The 19,998-nt window shown below is 40.5% G+C and overlaps 1 protein-coding gene across 1 annotated transcript in view; it reads left to right on the top strand.

The window, feature by feature from the left end:
• Positions 1-19,998, top strand: part of pla2g4ab (phospholipase A2, group IVAb (cytosolic, calcium-dependent)) — a 67,271-nt gene that overhangs the window by 28,943 nt on the left and 18,330 nt on the right. The window contains exons 11-12 of the mRNA XM_062028322.1: positions 2,464-2,601; positions 2,838-2,927. Coding sequence (XP_061884306.1) covers positions 2,464-2,601; positions 2,838-2,927 — 228 coding nt within the window. The remainder of the gene's footprint in view (positions 1-2,463; positions 2,602-2,837; positions 2,928-19,998) is intronic.

Raw genomic sequence — 19,998 nt, 5'->3', positions numbered from 1 at the left:
TGCTTCCATCCTCAGTGTGCTTGATTTTCATGTCCAGGAACGCGATGGATCTGTGCTCTTCCTCTTCATGAGTAAACTTTATGTTTCCCGTCTCATCTATGGTGTTTAAGTGGTCTGTGAGTCTTTGTGTGTGGCCGGTCTTAATCTTCTCCAGGATGTCGTCCACATAGCGCCTCCAGAGGGACAGTCTACATCCTTCGGGAGCGGTGGCTATGGCTTTGGCCTCCAGGTCCTCCATGAAGAAACCACTCATGATGGCTGAGAGGGGGTCCCCCATGGCAAAACCCTCCTTCTGTCTGTATATGGTCCCTCTGAACAGGAAATATGTAGACTTGGCTACGAATGATAACAACTGGACTGTGTCTTCAACTGTTAGGTTTGTTCGTTTCCGGAGTGTTGAATCTGCTTTCAGGCGGTTCTGTACTATGTTTATTGTGACGTCCACTGGTGTTTTTGTGAATAGGGAGACTACGTTGTGAGATATGAGTATCTCGTCTGATTCCACTTTTACAGTGCTTAATTCTTGTGCCAGCTGCTTTGAGTTTTTGCAGTGTTGCTTCGTCTGGCCTATGAGAGGTTTTATTATCTCGACTAGGGCTTTCGAAAGGTTGTATGTAACTGAGCCTATACTGTCAACAATTGGGCGGAGTGGAACGTCTTTTTTATGTATTTTGGGGGTGCCGTATATTCTAGGGGTGATACTGGCTGTCGGTACTAAAAAACTGTAGTTGTCCTTGTCTATTTTTCCCTCGTCCACTAATGGTTTAGTAGAGTCTTCAGTTTTTTCTTTTTGTCTTCTGTCGGGTCCTTTTTTAGAACTTCATATGTGTCTTTATCCTCCAGCATCAATCATCAATCAATGTTTATTTATATAGCCCTAAATCACAAGTGTCTCAAAGGGCTGTACAAGCCACAACGACATCCTCGGTACAGAGCCCACATACGGGCGAGGAAAACTCACCCCAGTGGGACGTCAATGAATATCATTTGGTTTTCATATTTTTACAAGATTTCAACTTCTAACAAGAGAAAACACCTTGCGGTAAGTTGTAGATGTTTTTTTTTATGTTTTAGCTGAACATATGCTTACATTTGCCCTGTTATAACATCATAAGTGACTGTAAAATGTGCATATTTTGTAGTATATGCTGTAGTAGTGTCTCTGTCTCACTCATACACGCATGCGCACACACGCGCGCGCACACACACACACACACACACACATGTGCACATACGCGCGCACACACACACACAGGCGCACACACACACTCCAACTACTGTCGTAGTGCAAATACCATTAAAATAGCATACAAAATAAAGCAGAAGTTAATCACTAGCTACTCAGTACTCGAGTAGTTTTTTTGTGGTGTGTTTAGTTTTTCTGGCGTATGAATGTGAAGGAATGTTTGCTTGGAGGCCATAGGCGTAAGATTGGCAGCCACATTTCTGTCAGTCTACCCGTGGGCAGCTCTGGCTACAAATGTAACTTGCTACCAACAATGTGTGAATGTGGAGTGAATGAATAATGGCTTCTCAGTTCTCGCTATAGAGCGCTTTGAGTGTCTAGAAAAGCACTACATAAATATAATCCTTTTTTTGGTCACTGAATACTTAATCTTACTCAAGTAATTATTTGGAATTTTGGATGACTACTTTTTACTTTTACTTGAATTATATTATTCCAAAGTTACAATACTCATACTGGAGTACAATTTTGGCTACTATACCCACTCCTGCATGTATATATAATATAATATATATGAATCATAAATGTCATAATATTGTTATGTTTGTCTTCAACCTTTTAGTCAACAAAGCCTAAAAACTCTCATAGGGTGGTCATTGCTTGTTTTTTGTACCTTAAAGTCTATCCTGATATGTTGTGCTAGCATATTCGTGCTAATGTCTTAGGGGGAATAATGAGACAAAATGTACATTGTAACAAACTTTTGAAATCTGCATTCTTCACCACTGATTTGTGTCGTAAAGTTATCACTTCATTTTGATTTAAGTGATTTATATACTGTATGCTTTCTGAAACAATAATTATTTGTATGAATACTAATTGTGTACATAGTTTCTACTGTACATGGATGCATCTCAAATTGCTATAACTGTTATATTTTTCTGTTCGTCAGACTGCAACCCGTTTACAGTATGTCTAAAAACATCTGAAAAATCAATTGTTTCTAGTATGTACTTTGAGTATGCATGATACAGTAACAGTATTATGCTAGAAATACGACTAATGATTTTAATAAAAGCCTATTTAAGCAAAGTTTTCAAATATACTGTATTTGCAGACGCCAAGGAGACTAGAAGAAATATGTCGTGTCCAGTAATGCATAAGAATCTCTTTTTTATATATTTTCTTTTTAATGGTGAAGTTCCAGGACCACTGTATTGATGTTTTTAAAAATGTGATGCACATCTGTTGAGCTAACACTGATGTTTCCCCTGCAGACTGGGTGGAGTTCAGCCCTTATGAAATTGGAATGGCAAAGTACGGCACTTTCATGACGCCTGACTTATTTGGAAGCAAGTTCTTCATGGGGACTGTCGTCAAGAAATATGAGGAAAACCCTATTCACTTTTTAATGGGTAATTAACAGAGTATGCTTTTAACGATTCTGCTTTATATGTAAGAAATTAAGAAGGATGTAAGAATTTAAAATAAAACATTCAATATAAACTGCGATGAGGTGGCAACTGTTCCAAGATGTTGTGTACTGCAAGTGTGCAGCTGAGATAGGCTCCAGCACCCAGCGCGACCCCGAGAGGGACAAGCGGTAGAAAATGAATGGATGGACATTAAATATAAATGTGTTCTGCTGCAGGTGTGTGGGGAAGCGCCTTCTCTATTCTTTTTAACCGAGTGCTGGGGGTCAAAGACACAGCTGGAGGCTGCACTATGGAGGAAGAGTTAGGTAAGCACTTTCCCTCTGTTTGTAATAATTTCCTATTCTCATTTAGCTACCCGAGATGGTCCAAATAATCTCAGTATGATGCGGGGTAATTTTACACCACTGCGAACTACATCCACAATAATCAACACTTTAATAACATACTGGAAAACATGGTCCTCTAAAAAAAAAAAGAGTAAAAAAAAATTATTATTTTTGCTTGTTGATGAGCAAAAAATCTGCCAATGGAACAAGTCAAAATTGTCTTGTAAGATTTCTAGAAGACATATTTATGCTTTAAAAACCTAAACGTGATCTTGGAATTAGCAATTAAAATGTATCATTAGCCCGTACTTACTAGTATTGTCAAGTGTCTTAAAACAAACTCACTGAAAAAATACTCTTCAGGGGATTGTGACTTGTATTAGGTATTTTGAGGGCAGCACGGTGGAGCAGGGGTTAGTGCATGTGCCTCACAATACGAAGGTCCTGCGTTCAATCCCGGGCTCGGGATCTTTCTGTGTAGAGTTTGCTTGTTCTCCCCGTGACTGCGTGGGTTCCCTCCGGGTACTCCGGCTTCCTCCCATCTCCAAAGACATGCACCTGGGGATAGGTTGATTAGCAACACTAAATTGGCCCTAGTGTGTGAATGTGAGTGTGAATGTTGTCTGTCTATCTGTGTTGGCCCTGTGATGAGGTGGTGACTTGTCCAGGGTGTACCCCGCTTTCTGCCCGAATGCAGCTGAGATAGACTCCAGCACCCCCCGCGACCCCGAAACGGTCATAAGGTAGCAAATGGATGGATGGATGGATAGGTATTTTGACTAGGAAAATATATATTTGGTGAGATTGAGAGTTTTTCCAGTGCAATGACAGTATTAATCTCAACTGAGCAATAACAGAACAAACAACCATTCGCACCCACATTCGCCCCTAAGGATAATTTCAAGTCTTCATTTATTCAAATGTGCATAATATGGAGATGTGGCAGGAAGCATAATTATGTAGGTTTCAGAGTAGTTTCATTTTAGTCAATGGAATGTCAAGGATAGGGAATGAAAAAAAAAATTAGGATCACTTATACTATCTAATGAGAGTGCTTGTTTATTATTGTGAGTAATTTGGAGATAATTCTCTACACTGCATATTGCTGAGAAATGACTTTTTCTTGTTACATTATGCCTTTTTAGCCCATCCATCCATTTTCTACCGTTTGTCCCTTTCAATTTGCCAATTTTTCCAGGTTTTTGATTGTGTAATTTTATTCATACAATGTGCTACGGGCCTATAAAAAAACAAGCTGCTGGTCAAAAATGGCCCCCTCGGGCTGCACTTAAGACACTTTTGGGCTATATGAATGGTGAAGTGACACAAAATTAAACATGCTAAAAAATATTTAATAACTATCCAATGAGTTTCATGATTAACATGAAAAGTCAATATACCCAAATGTTTACTTTGTAAAATAGTTGAAAAATATGTAAACAAGGGCGGATAATCAAATCAATTGATCGAACGATAAAATGGAACTCAGTAATTTTGCTGGCATCAATAAATTGCTATGTTTGTTTTTGTGATTTGTCGCTTCCAAACAGGATACAAGAGGGTTCACTTTTCTCCTCTGGGATTAATAAAGTACTTCTAAATCTGATTAATTCAATAACAGAATTAAAAAAGCGTGAATCCTCTTGTCAGTTTATTCACTATCTTTGTCTGTGTGGATGGAGGCGGGGCTGCTACTGTATCTTACTCACACACTCAGGATGCACCGACAGAGCCTTGCGAGTCGCTAATGATAAGCACCGCAAGGTAACAACAATTTGAAAGAAAAAAAGATGATTACAAAGCTAAATGTCCCGGTGTGGGAATACATAAAAGCTGAGCCCATCAACACGGACGAACTAGCAAGTATGCCAAATATGTTAGAAAGTGATGGCAACAGAAACAAACAACAAAACAAACTACTCGACTCAGTTTTTTTCAATATTATCACGGTTTTCCCCAGGGATCAATACTGGGACCAAAATGATTCAATCTCTATATAAACGGCACATATTTGTAAAGTTACAAAGGACTTAAAGTTAGTATTGTCTGCGGACGACAACTGCATTTTGTTCAGGAGAGAACACAGGAGCTAAGACAAATAACAGAAAAAATTAACATTTTAAGAGATGGTTTGACATAAACAGACTATCCTTGAATATCAGTAGAACTAAAATAATGTTATTCGGTAGTAGTAGAAAGGAAAGTCAAACAAATACAAATAGACGGAGTAGACATTGAAAGGGTGGAATAAATAAAATTTTTGGGAGTAATAATAGATAAAATAAACTGGACATCTTGTATAAAAAATATACAACACAAAGTGGCAAGAAATATTTCAATAATGAATATAACCAAATATGTTTTGGACCAAAAATTACTCCATATTCTGTACTGCTCAATAGTGTTACCATATCTGAGTTACTGTGCAAAAATATGGGGAAATAATTACAAAAGTACACTTCATTCATTAACAGTATTACAAAAAAGATCACCTTATTTATTGAATCCAAAATACTGAAACTCAGTGAGTTAGTGCATATACAAAGAGCTAAAAGTATGTACAAAGCAAACTATAACTTTCTACCCAGGAGTTTACAACAGTTCTCAAAAAAAAGAGGAAAAATAGAAAGAAAATAAACCTATTTTAAAACATGTGTATGCACATACAACACTGAAAGCCTTTAGCACATTCATATGTGTAATTAAATGATGGAAAGAAACAAATAATTCAAACTATGTACTAATATGATCCAGCTTCAGAGGTTGTTCAAACTACAATTGTTTACAAAGTACTAAAAAGAAACATTTTGATAAACATTGTGAACTTTGTTAAAAAATAGATATTATTCATCTGATTATGTGACTCATAACAGACTTAACTATGAAGAGAACTGTTGCATTTAGAACTCATTAATGCAAATTGTGTTACAAGATGAGAACAGGAAGTAAACAAATGTGTCAGTAATTGCAATGAAATGGAAAAGGGGTAGGATTAAATAAGATTTGCTTCTTCCTACTCCTTTTCAAACATGTAAATAGAAATGAGAATGTGTGGATTTTATGATGTATATTGTATCTGTATAACTCAAACCTAAACCATTTGTTTATGTTATCTCTTATTTTTATATTCTATGATTACATTAGTGCTTAATTTTTTTCCGCAAATAGTATAGTATACAGTATAGTCAATTTGTGGCACAATATATATAACGGTATGCCAGCAACATTTGTTATAAGCCCTGACCTGCTAAAATGTATCAATACTCTTCTCTAGAGTATTTACAAAGTATTGTTTACCACAGGACTGCAATTTGTGACAATAGGTTCCATAATGACGTAATACTCGAATTTGCCTAATTGGCCGTAAACCAAAACCATTCATGCGATTGACTTGCTGTGGCAACCTCTGACTTTCTATTATACTAATTGTATTCCCTGAAGGGAAATTAATTTTTCACTCTGCTAAATGTTTTGTTGCACTTCACAAAGAGAACCAGACCACTCATACAGTAAGTATAATTACTGTATATGCAAACACATTTAGAAATAGCTGTGTATGTGTGTGTGTAGTGTGCATGTTGACTGTTCCTTCCACTACCATGGGTTTGGTCACTTTTGATGCTTGCTTAGGTTAAAGGTAACTGCACTTTTTTTTGGAATTTTGCCTATCGTTCGCAATCATTATGAAAGACATGATGGATTCATTTTTTTAATGCATCTGTTAGGTTCAAACACTGATGACATCTATTAAACAAGACAAAAGGCAAGGAATCAAACAGAGACAGAATTAAACTTGGACTCAATATTGAGGAGAGACATGGCCACTGTACTTTCTGTACAGTCCTGCACCACGCTCTGACGAAGAAGCTTTTCGTCCTCTCTTTTATTTGGATGTTCAATGTTTACGCAACAACACATTTCTCAACAGGATTGGGTAGTATGTAAACAGTCCTTGTTTTCGGTCACAATAGAAGACAAAAGAAGAAGATCCCTCGGGCTTGGGCTTGTCGTAGATTCAGCTTTGGCAGGTTTTTGGAGGACAATGGATGACCCCTCCCGTCTGATTCCATCGTACACAGCGGAATCTTCCGAGCGTTTGGCTTGGTGCCACAAAGACAGCTTCTTGTCTGTTCAATGGAAACTCACAATGGAAAGTTTTTTGATAATTGAAATACAATTTTTCTGACATTTCCCTCCTGTTTATCAAATAACTTCTCCATAATCTTCTTATCCCCAATAACTTCTTCTTGCAATTTTCAGTTAATGCTTAATTTCTCTAGGACCAAGTTATGTTTACACTCAGAATTGAACATCATTTTTTTTCTCCTCATAATTATGACATTTCTGGAAATAAATCAGAAAACACCATTCTGGTAGGTATTCTTGTCTTCAGATTCATCTTCCTTGTCGTCCACCAAGAAGTACATCTGGGGCCGTACTTATCAAGCTTCTTAGAATTACTCCTAAGAAGTCTGCTAAGAGTTGACTTAAGAGTAAATAAATTCTTCGCTGAAAGCTGCACTTAAAAGTTAGTTATCAAGCGTCTTACTCAACTTTCAGCGAAGTGTAGGACTGAATCTTAAGTGTCACACTCAGAGCTGAATTACGACATTACTATGTGCCGTAAACGGAATTTTAGGTGACGTCATTTCTGTGTCCATAGAAATGACCAATCACGGAATGGAATTCGTTGTCTAAGAATAAAGAAATATCTTGGAAATATTTAAGTGGACAATGGGAGTGTATATTTTGACAATAAACTACAAAATAATACAAAACAAACTAGTCCCCGCCGGCACTCACGCTACCGCTCCCTCTCTTCTATCGCCCACACACTCACTGACGTCACTCACCTCACGGCCACACACATACGCTACTGTCATAACATTTTCTTTCCAATTCATTAATTAGGCAACTAATTTGAAACTGGTGTGGGTGGCTCTATATATACTAGCCCACTGCAGCCACATGCAGAAATCAACATGGAATCGAAAAGTATTAAATCTGTGACAAAAATAATACCCGCTCTGTCTAAACGATACCGTTTGATCAGCTGCTCGTCATCAAACAAATCCAGAACATCGTTCCGCTCCCTGAATGTTCGCGCACGTCTCTCTCGCCTCAGTGCCATCTCCTGCTGGCAACTCCTAACCACTTAAGACACCTCTGAAGGTCTCTTAAATATCGTCAAGAGTAGGAGTGATTCTTAGACTTCAGAACGTTGATAAAAAGCTTTTATTCTTAAGTTTGAGAGTAGGACTAAATTTCGCAAATTCTCAGGACTTAAGTGTAAAATGGCACTCTAAGAAGCTTGATAAGTACGGCCCCTGAACAGCTTTATCATCTGCTGGGCCAATCGCTGTGGTAATCAGACGGTTAAACAGAGAACAGACAGGGAAAACAACAACATCCACACAACGTCAGTATTGCTGAACACGGCCATAGTTACCAGATACCAAGGACTTGTATTTGCCAAACACGTCCAACCACCCCTCTTACATAGATGTATCTATGCCTGAATGCTCTTTCAGTTTACCGTTAAGGGCGTGCAGGCCTTCCAGTGCTTTGGTCAGGCTACTTTCTGCATCAGTGCAGTTTGGTACGAACATGCAACACTGTTCACCAAATATTGCGCACACTCCCTTTTCCGCCATGTTTAGCGTCATACGGTTTTGAAAAGCCATAAGGCAGGTGGCGGCGAGTTGATTAGCGACGGGTTCAAGTCTTGGCCTGTGTAATTTTACAATCTCTGTACGTTGTAGTGGACGTAGTTTATTCTGTCAACATTCTTGTTAATCGTACACCACCAGTAGACTGATCATTCAAATCTAACTGCAACTTGATTTACCAATTTATAGTCGTCAGATATACTTCTTTGGACACCCATCAAGATAAGTTGGATCTACAACACTTTGCCAGTTTACATCATGTCTAGTTATTTTCCAATGTTCAGATATCAAACTGTTCAGGCGTGTTAACAATTCTTGTACAAATATTGATACATTTACTATGTGTATGCAGTTATCTGATGATACGTTCCCTAACTGTTTTACAGAGCCTTGCATGTTAATGCAGGTATAATTAGCTTTTTTCACATATTTATCAAATATTGGTTTCTGTTTTGTCTCTTTAGCTACAAGGTCAATTTTGTTTTGCTCATTACTTCAATTCAACTTTTTTTTTTTTTTTTTTAACTCATCTTGAGTAATTGTCTGGGCTTATACATACAACACAATCAGTTTTTGAAGCCTTTTCCACTTGCTCCGCCATAAGGAACAAATTAATTACCAAAACAGGAACCAATTATTATCAAACTTTGACACACCATCAAATGGTATGCTTACAACTTGTCACAGTGGAATTTGTAGTGTGCTAGTTAACATGTCCCTTTGATAACACAACTACAATCCCAAATACTTTTTTCATTATATGACATTTTTACAATGTAAATACAATCCCAAATACTTTTCCCATTATATGACCTTTTTACCATGTGCTAAGTGGACTCAGCTTGGTCTTTCCACTATCTTTACTGCTTTTTAAGTTATTTACAATCTCTCCCCCCTTGGAGAATGCCAATGTTTCCTTTTCATTGATTTTTCAAATTTTTTGGTAGCTGATAAGGTCTTTCAAATATTATTTCAAATGGTCTGAGTACTGTTGTACTTGTAATGTTCATGTACTGTACATTTTTACTAAATCTATACAATGTTCATGGACGTTTTGTTTTTTCCATACATTTCTTTAGTCTGTCTTTTTATTCCCGTTTGTTCTTTCCACTAATCCTGCGCTTTGTGGATGATAAGCACAGTGATTTTTTTTGATTTTTTTTTATCAATGTGGAATAATGATTCTATATTCTTGATCAATTGATTTACAAAATAAGGTCCATTGTCCCTGTATAGATTTAGTTATACCATATCTTGGTATTATCTCTTTGCATAATGCTTTTGCTACTGTTAGCGTATCTGCTTTTCCTTTAGGAAATATTTCTACCCACTTTGAAAATGCATCTACTATGACCAGACAATAATGTTCTCCTTCACTCTTATTTAGTTTAATTAAAATCTATGCCTAGATGTCGTATACAAAAAATTTTTTATACGAATTAAACTATAGGAAGTATAATACTTCTGTATGACGATATCCATATCCCTCCTGTTGAGCCATGAGTTCAACCTTGGCTCAATATTGCTGCTCACTTATACCGATTTTTCTTTGTAAGATTGGTTTATTGTCTGGACATACATAGATGTCTTCTTTGTTCATCATCATCCTCATCATTTATTTTTATTCCTTTCATGAAAATGCATATATACAAGCCATATACAATTGACACTTTCATTGTTTTGTTTTTTTATACATTTCCATGTTCAGAAAGGAATAGATGGAAGAATACTATTCTTATATTTATCTGACCCTTTTTTAACACAAATTATTTTAGATGACTTTATCACTGTTATCTCCACCAACACCCTAACTCCAAAATACTTTTAATTTTCATTTAAGCATTTTCAAAATGACACGTCCAATCACAATCAAAAATCAGTTTGATATAATGCCAGTTGTCTCTTTTTGTAACTCTTTTTAAATTAAAAAATATTCTTGCAGCTTTTTAAGTCTTTGTCTAGAGAATTCTATGCTTTCACAGCAGCAACAGACAGGCACATTTGCTTCAAATGTGTTGGCACTCTTATTTAGTTTAAAATCATACGGCCTTCTGTGGTTCTCATCTTCAGATGTGAACACAAGGAACTTTTGTAAGTCCTTCGGAAGAACTTTGTTTCTAGCTTTGAACATCACTTATAGAGTATGCCATTCTACAATGTCCTTCAGTTTTAATAATCCTGACCTAATGAAGAGTGGATTTGTGTGGTCTCTATATGCTACTTTAAAAATTATACGAATTGCTCTTTTCTGCGAAAGAAATAAAGGCATTATGTTGCTGTGATATGTATTTCCCCATATTTCTGCACAATAATTGAAATAAGATAGAATAATTGAGCAATATTACGTTCTCATTGTATTATTTAACCTTGTTCAAAATAAATAAGCTTTTAGATACCTTATTTTTCACATGCAATATATGAGCTTTCCATGTCAACTTTTCATCTAAAATGACCCCAAGAAATCTAATTTCAGACAACTTCTCAATTTTCACATTGTTTATGGATAAACTAACTTCTATCTTTCTTTTATTACTGAATACTATACATTTAGTCTTTTCCAAGTTTAAAGATAATTTATTTACATCAAACCATAATTTTTGTTTAACCATTTCCTCTTCAATATTATCGGCTAAGATTTTCAAGTCATCTCACTAAGAAACATTGACTGCATAACCCTAGTTTCCCTTTTCCAGACATCCCCTGATTGATCATTAGCTCTTGGTATTTTGTTTGCTAAGCTAGGTCCTACATTTACAAAGAATTGATTTAATTCATTGACAATTTCATCTTTGTTTTCAATTAACATATTATCTTTAAATATCTAGGTAATTCTGTTCGCCCTGTCCTATTCCCTATTGCTTTATTCAAAATATTTCATGTAGCCTTTATGTTATTTTTATTTTTATGCAACATTCGTTTGTAATATTCCCTTTTTGCTTGTCTCAATATATTGGTCAACTTGTTTTTGTAGCTCTTATAACGTTTTTCAGCATTCTCTGTTCTCGATTTGATAAACTCCTTATAAAGTCTATTTTTCTTTTTACATGCATTTTTTCAAATTGTTTATCATCCAAGATGCATTATTTTGCTTTTGTTTAGATGAGCATGGAACCTCAGGACAATGCTTGTTTTGCTGTTTTGTCAGCAAACACTTTTCCTATTGATACTGTGTCTGTTCCTTTGGTGTGTGCTGCACATTTGCATATTGCTATTTTAGCTGGTAGCTGTACTGCTTCCATTCTTTCTTTTTCTCTTTTTTTTTCATACAAATTAAACTTTGTATAATTTGTATATAGCCAAAATTCCTATATTTTGGCTATATTTATATATATTGTGACCTTTTGATCTTTCATTACTTTACATGCTTCTATTAATGCTTCTAGTTCTGCCGCTTGCATTCAGCAATTTGATGGTCATTTGATAGTTTTCAAAACTTTCGTTACTGTAACAATCGCACATTTTGTTCTATTTTTATTTCACAGAATGCTGCTTTAGCTTCTGAATTCCACTCTACAGATGATTCAATTTTTCATTAATTTACTTAAAAGAACTACTATTTCATCATAATTTGGTATCCAACTTCTACAATAATTTGTTAATCCTAAAAATTACCTAATTTGCTTCTTTGTTTGTGGTTTTTGTACTTGTCGTTCTTTGTTTTTCTATTTTTCACAATAGTGCGTCCATCTCTGTTTAGACAACGTCCTAGATCCTATACTTCTCTTTTGCATAATTTGACTTTTATTTTGCTTATTTTTGTTAGGATCCGCTGCTCGGATCACAGTTTTACAGTTTAGTGTCACGTGTGTTTTGTTTCTGTTGCCATGACGGCAGATTTTGCTCACCTGCCTCTGGTTAGCGTTTCGGGACGCGCACCTGTTGCCCGAGCGCTAATCAGAGGGCTATTTAGTCTTTGCCCGGGCAGCACTCTGCCTGGCTTCCTAATTTGCTTTCATGCAACAAGTTACGACCACTTTGTTTCCTGCTAGCTCTCATGCTACATTATTTTGCTTGCTAGCTCCCACGCTAGTCGTTTTTGTTTCTACCTTAAGTGCTATGAGCACGGTTTTGTTTGTTCAAATATTATTTATTTCTTAAATAAATCATTCTTACCTGCAAGCTGTGTCCGAAGCCCGTCTGCATTCCTGGGAGAACAACACCCGCATCACCATGCGACCAGGTCGTCACAGTAGGAAGCCAGCAAGAAGAAGTTCTCCCGCAGCGAGCACGTCGGAGGAGCTGGACGAAGGTACGTGGGAGGTGTTGCGAGCGATGGAAGCCGAGACGCTTCGCTATTCGACGGAGGAGAGGTCGACTCTCATGTGGGGAGCTGGAGGCTCTCTTATCCCCATCGACTCCCTCTGGTCGGAAGACATCGCCGCTACACCGCAGTACCGGGCGCGCCGGCAAAGACGGAAGCCGGCCAGAAGGTCCTTCCCTCGCCGTCAAGACGCGCCGCTCCCGCAAGCTCCTCCCCCGGACCGAAGCAAGCTACAAGCTTCCCAAGCTTCCCCTCAGATGTTTGGCAACCCTATCGACCACTTTGCCAAACATTTCACCAATTGGGCTGTCAGTCAGCTGGAGACCAGCACGGATGACGTCATCCCGCCCACTGTGGATGACGTCAGAGACGAAGATTTTTTTTTAAATTCTTCTGCTCCCTTTTGTCAGCCACCTCCTAGTGACTTTAATTCTGCAATAAAACATTATCAGGACATTTTTTTAAGGACTAAATCTAGTCAGTCCCAGTCTCAAGTGGGGGGTGACAATAAACATTTTGGACAATTTAGAGGAGAGGATTCTACCCTCCCCCTGACCACCCTCCACCCACCCTTGAAGACGGTTCCAATCCGCAAGGAACGCGTCTGGGATCCGCTTTTTGAGGGGGGGGCTAGTACTGGGAGCTGTGCGAGTGGGGTGGCACAACGGCGTGCTAAGCCGCAACCTCCTGCTCGGCCACCGCCACCTGTCCTTCGGCGGGCTAAGCCACAACCTCCTGCCCGGCCGCCACCACCGGTTTTTCGGCCTGCTAAGCCGCAACCGCCAGCTAGGCCACCTGCACCTCGACTGGTTCTCACACCAGTACCTGCACCTCGGCTGGTTCCCACACCAGTACCTGCACCTCGGCTGGTTCCCACACCAGTACCTGCTCCACGGCTGGTCCTCGCACCAGTACCTGCACCACGACTGGTCCCCGCACCAGTACCTGCACCACGACTGGTTCTCGCACCAGTACCTGCACCACGACTGGTTCTCGCACCAGTACCTGCACCACGACTGGTTCTCGCACCAGTACCTGCACCACGACTGGTTCTCGCACCAGTACCTGCACCACGACTGGTTCTCGCACCAGTACCTGCACCACGACTGGTTCTCGCACCAGTACCTGCACCACGACTGGTTCTCGCACCAGTACCTGCACCACGACTGGTTCTCGCACCAGTACCTGCACCACGACTGGTTCTCGCACCAGCACCGGCTGCCACGACAGCGACTCCGGCTGCCACGACAGCGACTCCGGCTGCCACGACAGCGACTCCTGCTGCCACGACAGCGACTCCTGCTGCCACGACAGCGACTCTGGCTGCCACGACAGCGACTCCTGCTGCCACGACAGCGACTCCTGCTGCCACGACAGCGACTCCTGCTGCCACGACAGCGACTCCTGCTGCCACGACAGCGACTCCTGCTGCCACGACAGCGACTCCTGCTGCCACGACAGCGACTCCGGCTGCCACGACAGCGACTCCTGCTGCCACGACAGCGACTCCTGCTGCCACGACAGCGACTCCGGCTGCCACGACAGCGACTCCGGCTGCCACGACAGCGACTCCGGCTGCCACGACAGCGACTCCGGCTGCCACGACAGCGACTCCTGCTGCCACGACAGCGACTCCTGCTGCCACGACAGCGACTCCGGCTGCCACGACAGCGACTCCGGCTGCCACGACAGCGACTCCGGCTGCCACGACAGCGACTCCTGCTGCCACGACAGCGACTCCTGCTGCCACGACAGCGACTCCGGCTGCCACGACAGCGACTCCGGCTGCCACGACAGCGACTCCTGCTGCCACGACAGCGACTCCTGCTGCCACGACAGCGACTCCGGCCGCCACGACAGCGACTCCGGCCGCCACGACAGCGACTCCGGCCGCCACGACAGCGACTCCGGCCGCCACGACAGCGGCGACTCCTGCTGCCACGACAGCGGCGACTCCTGCTGCCACGACAGCGCCGACTCCGGCTGCCACGACAGCGACGTCGACACCTACCGCTTCCACGGCGACGTCTCAGCGACCTCGAGTGGTCCGGCTGCGCATGCAGCCCTCGAGGACTCAGAGGCTGCTGAGATTCTGGCGCCACTCACGCCCACCTTCTCGGCGGCCACGAATGTGGCCTTACCGTGGTCGCCCGCCTCGCCCGCCTCGCCAGCGGCGGCGGCGTTCCATTCGCCGCCGCCACCTGACCCTTCCCCGGTGGATTCGGGGACACGTGGCCTGGCGACCCACCACCAAGTCACCCCCCGCCCGCCCTTGACTCGTGAACTTTTTGCTTGTTTTTTTTTTTCGGGTTCCAGTTGTTGTTTTTTTTTTGTTTTCAAGGGACATCTGGAATCTGTCCTTTTAGGGGGGGGTACTGTTAGGATCCGCTGCTCGGATCACAGTTTTACAGTTTAGTGTCACGTGTGTTTTGTTTCTGTTGCCATGACGGCAGATTTTGCTCACCTGCCTCTGGTTAGCGTTTCGGGACGCGCACCTGTTGCCCGAGCGCTAATCAGAGGGCTATTTAGTCTTTGCCCGGGCAGCACTCTGCCTGGCTTCCTAATTTGCTTTCATGCAACAAGTTACGACCACTTTGTTTCCTGCTAGCTCTCATGCTACATTATTTTGCTTGCTAGCTCCCACGCTAGTCGTTTTTGTTTCTACCTTAAGTGCTATGAGCACGGTTTTGTTTGTTCAAATATTATTTATTTCTTAAATAAATCATTCTTACCTGCAAGCTGTGTCCGAAGCCCGTCTGCATTCCTGGGAGAACAACACCCGCATCACCATGCGACCAGGTCGTCACAATTTTGTGTCTTTCACTGTGTAGAATATTTAATAACGCTAATGTTATTTTTCTCCTAATTCAAATGTTATACATCTTACTTCATGTATTTTTTAAGTAACATTTTAAACTCACTAAAATGTCTATACGCCACTTAATCTATACTTTTACACTCTGAATTTACATTCTTCCCATTGTTTATATTTCTTATTTGCAATTATTATTCACCAATATTCAAAGCAAACAGTTGTCTATCGCTAGCTGATAGTTTTCCTGATTGCCATACCTCCTTATTTATTCTATGTTATGTCATCATCTTATCTTAGCTCAACACTCAGATGTATGGTGTTGCAAATGTCTAAAACATAATCTAACCTAAGAATGTTATACTACACTTCAAAGTTAAACCTACTTTTTACTTTAAACTCACATGTAATAAATTCATTTTCACACCTCCCCCAATTCACCAATGCACACACACACACACACACACACACACACACACACACACACACACACACACACCCAAGGTGGTGTGTGGGTGCATGACTGCACTCTTAAGGGCAAAGGTCAACAACACTTGAAGCGGTTTCTCTTCTTTTTTTTTTCTTTTTTTCCTCTCTTCTTTCCTCAGCTAATAAACAAATAAACATGTAACTCACTATCATTTTATCATACTATATATCTCAACTCTTATTATAGTTATTCATGTAGGTTTTTATTTGTTCCATTATTTAATTATACACATATATATTTGTATATATAAAAGCGCTCTTTATATATGCAAACATACATGCATATCTTCAGTCTACATTTTCTTCATCTCTTATTTCAATACCCCCCATTATCTCTGTCGTAAGCATTAGTTTATTCCATTTAGCATTAATTCTTATTATTGATTTTTTTCCATTTCTTCATTTATTTTTACTTTTCTCTCACTTTAGCACTTTTGAGTTTTCTCTTATTTTATTTTTCCCTCTCTCTCTGTCTCTCTCCACACTCAATCTCAATTTTACCATCTATTTTTCTATTTTTCAATCCTCCTTCGTGATCTGATACTATTGCTAAACCCAGCACAGTCATTTTATTCTCTACATGTGCTTGTACATGCACCCCTCACCTTCCAGCGGGTGATCATGGGTGATGGGTCAAATGCAGAGAATAATTTCGCCACACCTAGTGTGTGTGTGACAATCATTGGCACTTTAACTTTTTTAACTTTACATGGAACGGTGTCACACAAAATTTTTTATTTCTTTAGCCTATATTTATATTATTATCTCTGATTTACTCCCTGTTTGTTTACTTAAGTCCTCATAATTTAGTATGTCCTTATTATCAATTTATTTGTCTTTTCGTGTGGTCTTCGGAGATTTGGATGTCTCCTATTTTGGTTTCAATAGATTCTAACAGACCATATCAGGTCTGCGTTTTTTTGGGTCTCTTTTTGACCGTACTGTTGGTTGCTTCAATATATTTTCATTGTATGGTTCTACTGCTTTCCAGTCTTTACATTTTAACTCGTCTTTTGGACTAACCTTTGGTTTACTTGTCCCTTTTCCCATTTTATAAATTTGGAGTAATCCGTCGTCCCCTACAGAGCCGAACTTATAAGGATTACTTTTTTCTTTGTTGTAAGATAGTGGTTTAATTTATTATCGTGGTACACGTCGCTTCTACTGGAGTTGGTTCCCCAGTGGAGGTGTCTTGCCTACAAGCTTCCACAATAACCCACTATTTACTTCTCACAACTTTAATATGGAGTGATAGCCGAATGGCGATTACTCCCACACACTCTCAAGTTCATTCATACTTTTCAGTGTTAAGATATTCGGAAAATTTTCAATGTTTCATGTAGGAGTCCGACCCCCTCTAGGTTATTGTTGTTTACGGACAAAAATTCTGTTTTTTTTCTGAATAGACCTTTTTAGGTCTGTGTTGGACGCCGTCGCCCTCAGATAATGGCTTACGGATATTTCAAATTATTGTACAGTATTTTTGTTTATGGCTTTCGGATAATTTCTGTCATCGCGGACTCCGACGCCCTTCAGTATTTTGGCCTACTTGTTTTTTTCAATTCAGTTTTTATTTTAAATTTTAACCACGGACATTGGACTCCGATGTTTCCTCTAATTCTTTGGCCTGTTTACCTGTTAGAGCCTAGGATTTGCAGGGTTTGTATATGCGTCGTAACCCTCAGTCACACGCTTTTTCTTAGTCGTTTCTTTCTTCGTCAATTCAAAACGTACTCACTGCTCTCTGCGTTCCTTCCTCTTGTCCTCGGTCTCCCGTCAGTTTTTCAAATTCCAGCCCGAAATGAAGAAAACAGCTTCCTCAATCAGGAGTTGGTGGCCATTCCTCTGGTTTCACTCACTCCAGCTGGAATCGTCAAAACGTATTGGATCCGGCTCGAAGGACCAATTAGATGTTAGGTTCAAACACTGATGACATCTATTAAACAAGACAAAAGGCAAGGAATCAAACAGAGACAGAATTAAACTTGGACTCAATATTGAGGAGAGACATGGCCACTGTACTTTCTGTACAGTCCTGCACCACGACAGTCCTGCACCACGCTCTGACGAAGAAGCTTTTCGTCCTCTCTTTTATTTAGATGTTCAATGTTTACGCAACAACACATTTCTCAACAGGATTGGGTAGCATGTAAACAGTCCTTGTTTTCGGTCACAATAGAAGACAAAAGAAGAAGATCCCTCGGGCTTGGGCTTGTCGTAGATTCAGCTTTGGCAGGTTTTTGGAGGACAATGGATGACCCCTCCCGTCTGATTCCATCGTACACAGCGGAATCTTCCGAGCGTTTGGCTTGGTGCCACAAAGACAGCTTCTTGTCTGTTCAATGGAAACTCACAATGGAAAGTTTTTTGATAATTTAAATACAATTTTTCTGACAGCATCCATCCATCCATTTTCTACCGCTTGTCTCATTCTAACTTAATACTTAACTTAATAAATGTAAACAAAAGTCTGCATACAGCAGAGCTAATGGGAGGTGCAGTATTCCCCCCATAAAACCCAATTAAAAAAACATCCAAAGAGCAGCAAAAATACTCCATTTAGTGACTTAATAACCAAGTATCAGTGATATTGTTATTATAAGCGCTAACTAGAGGCGGGAATCTTTGGGCACCTCACTTGCAACTTAAAAAAACCCAGTGCATTTTGTGGCACCTGATTCTCACCAAGACACGGGATACGGTTTGCAGAAAGCCGAAAAGGCGCATTTATTGTACAGGTCCTTTTAGGAAGGGCAGGGTGTGGAAGCATCAAACTTTAAAGTCTCAATTAACAAACATAAATCTCACCCATCCAGGGTTCTCAATCTTTCACAATGCACACGTCCTTAAACGTCCTAGGTAGTGATGGGTCCGGCAACACCGATGCATCGGCGCATGCGTCGAGCTCATAGAGCTGTTTTGGTCACGTGACCGCTCATGAGCTGTTCTGGTCACGTGACCGCTCATGAACTGTATCGCACTGACGCCTGCGCGCCAAACGGAAGCGGCGCAATGCGTGTTGTTGACGAACACCGTTAGGGCCGCTTGTTGTCACTGTCACTCAAAGTTGCATTTCAAAATTACACAGAATAAATGTGTTTATTTTGTTTAGAATTCAGATGGGTTTGATTTGGTGCGCGGCATATATTGGCTGTGCGGCGCACGGTGTGCGCGGAGGACACTTGAGCACTGCGCAATTGCGCAGGAGCGCACCTTAGAGGGAACGTTGCTCACAGGGCACAGAGGAGGCGTCAGTGCGATACAGTTCGCGTATCGGTCACGTGACCAAAGCAGCTCATGATCGGTCACGTGACTTTCTAAAAGCGGTACGCGCACCGACACAGGGTTTCGCTCTATGAGCTCGACGCATGCGCCAATGCATCTGTGTTGCAGGACCCGTCACTACTGTTACTAGAGAAGGTACAGGAATGACGGCGTGGCGAACTTGGTAGAGTGGCCGTGCCAGCAATTGGAGGGTTGCTGGTTACTGGGGTTCAATCCCCACCTTCTACCATCCTAGTCACGATACATGTTCACATTATTTGACTGTATCTAAAAAAGATTAAAAAAATATTTTTATTTAAATGAAGATATGAAATAATCCTAAATGAAATACAATGACTTGGTTTATATTATTGTATATACTAGGTCATAAAATCAGTGTCAGTTGAGTCGGTCCATAGGTTGCCTGTAGGGATTTTTAATGTCCAGCAGATGTCAGTATTTAGTGACACAGTATCAATACAGTTTTGCAATGTGTCGAAACGCTTCATGAGGCCTCATCAAACCATCACTAGTCCTAGGCCTATAAAATAAGAG

This window comes from Entelurus aequoreus, linkage group LG19 (genome assembly GCF_033978785.1).
Source record: "Entelurus aequoreus isolate RoL-2023_Sb linkage group LG19, RoL_Eaeq_v1.1, whole genome shotgun sequence".
Classification (NCBI taxonomy): domain Eukaryota; kingdom Metazoa; phylum Chordata; class Actinopteri; order Syngnathiformes; family Syngnathidae; genus Entelurus; species Entelurus aequoreus.
This window is presented reverse-complemented; position numbering and strand designations above follow the sequence as displayed.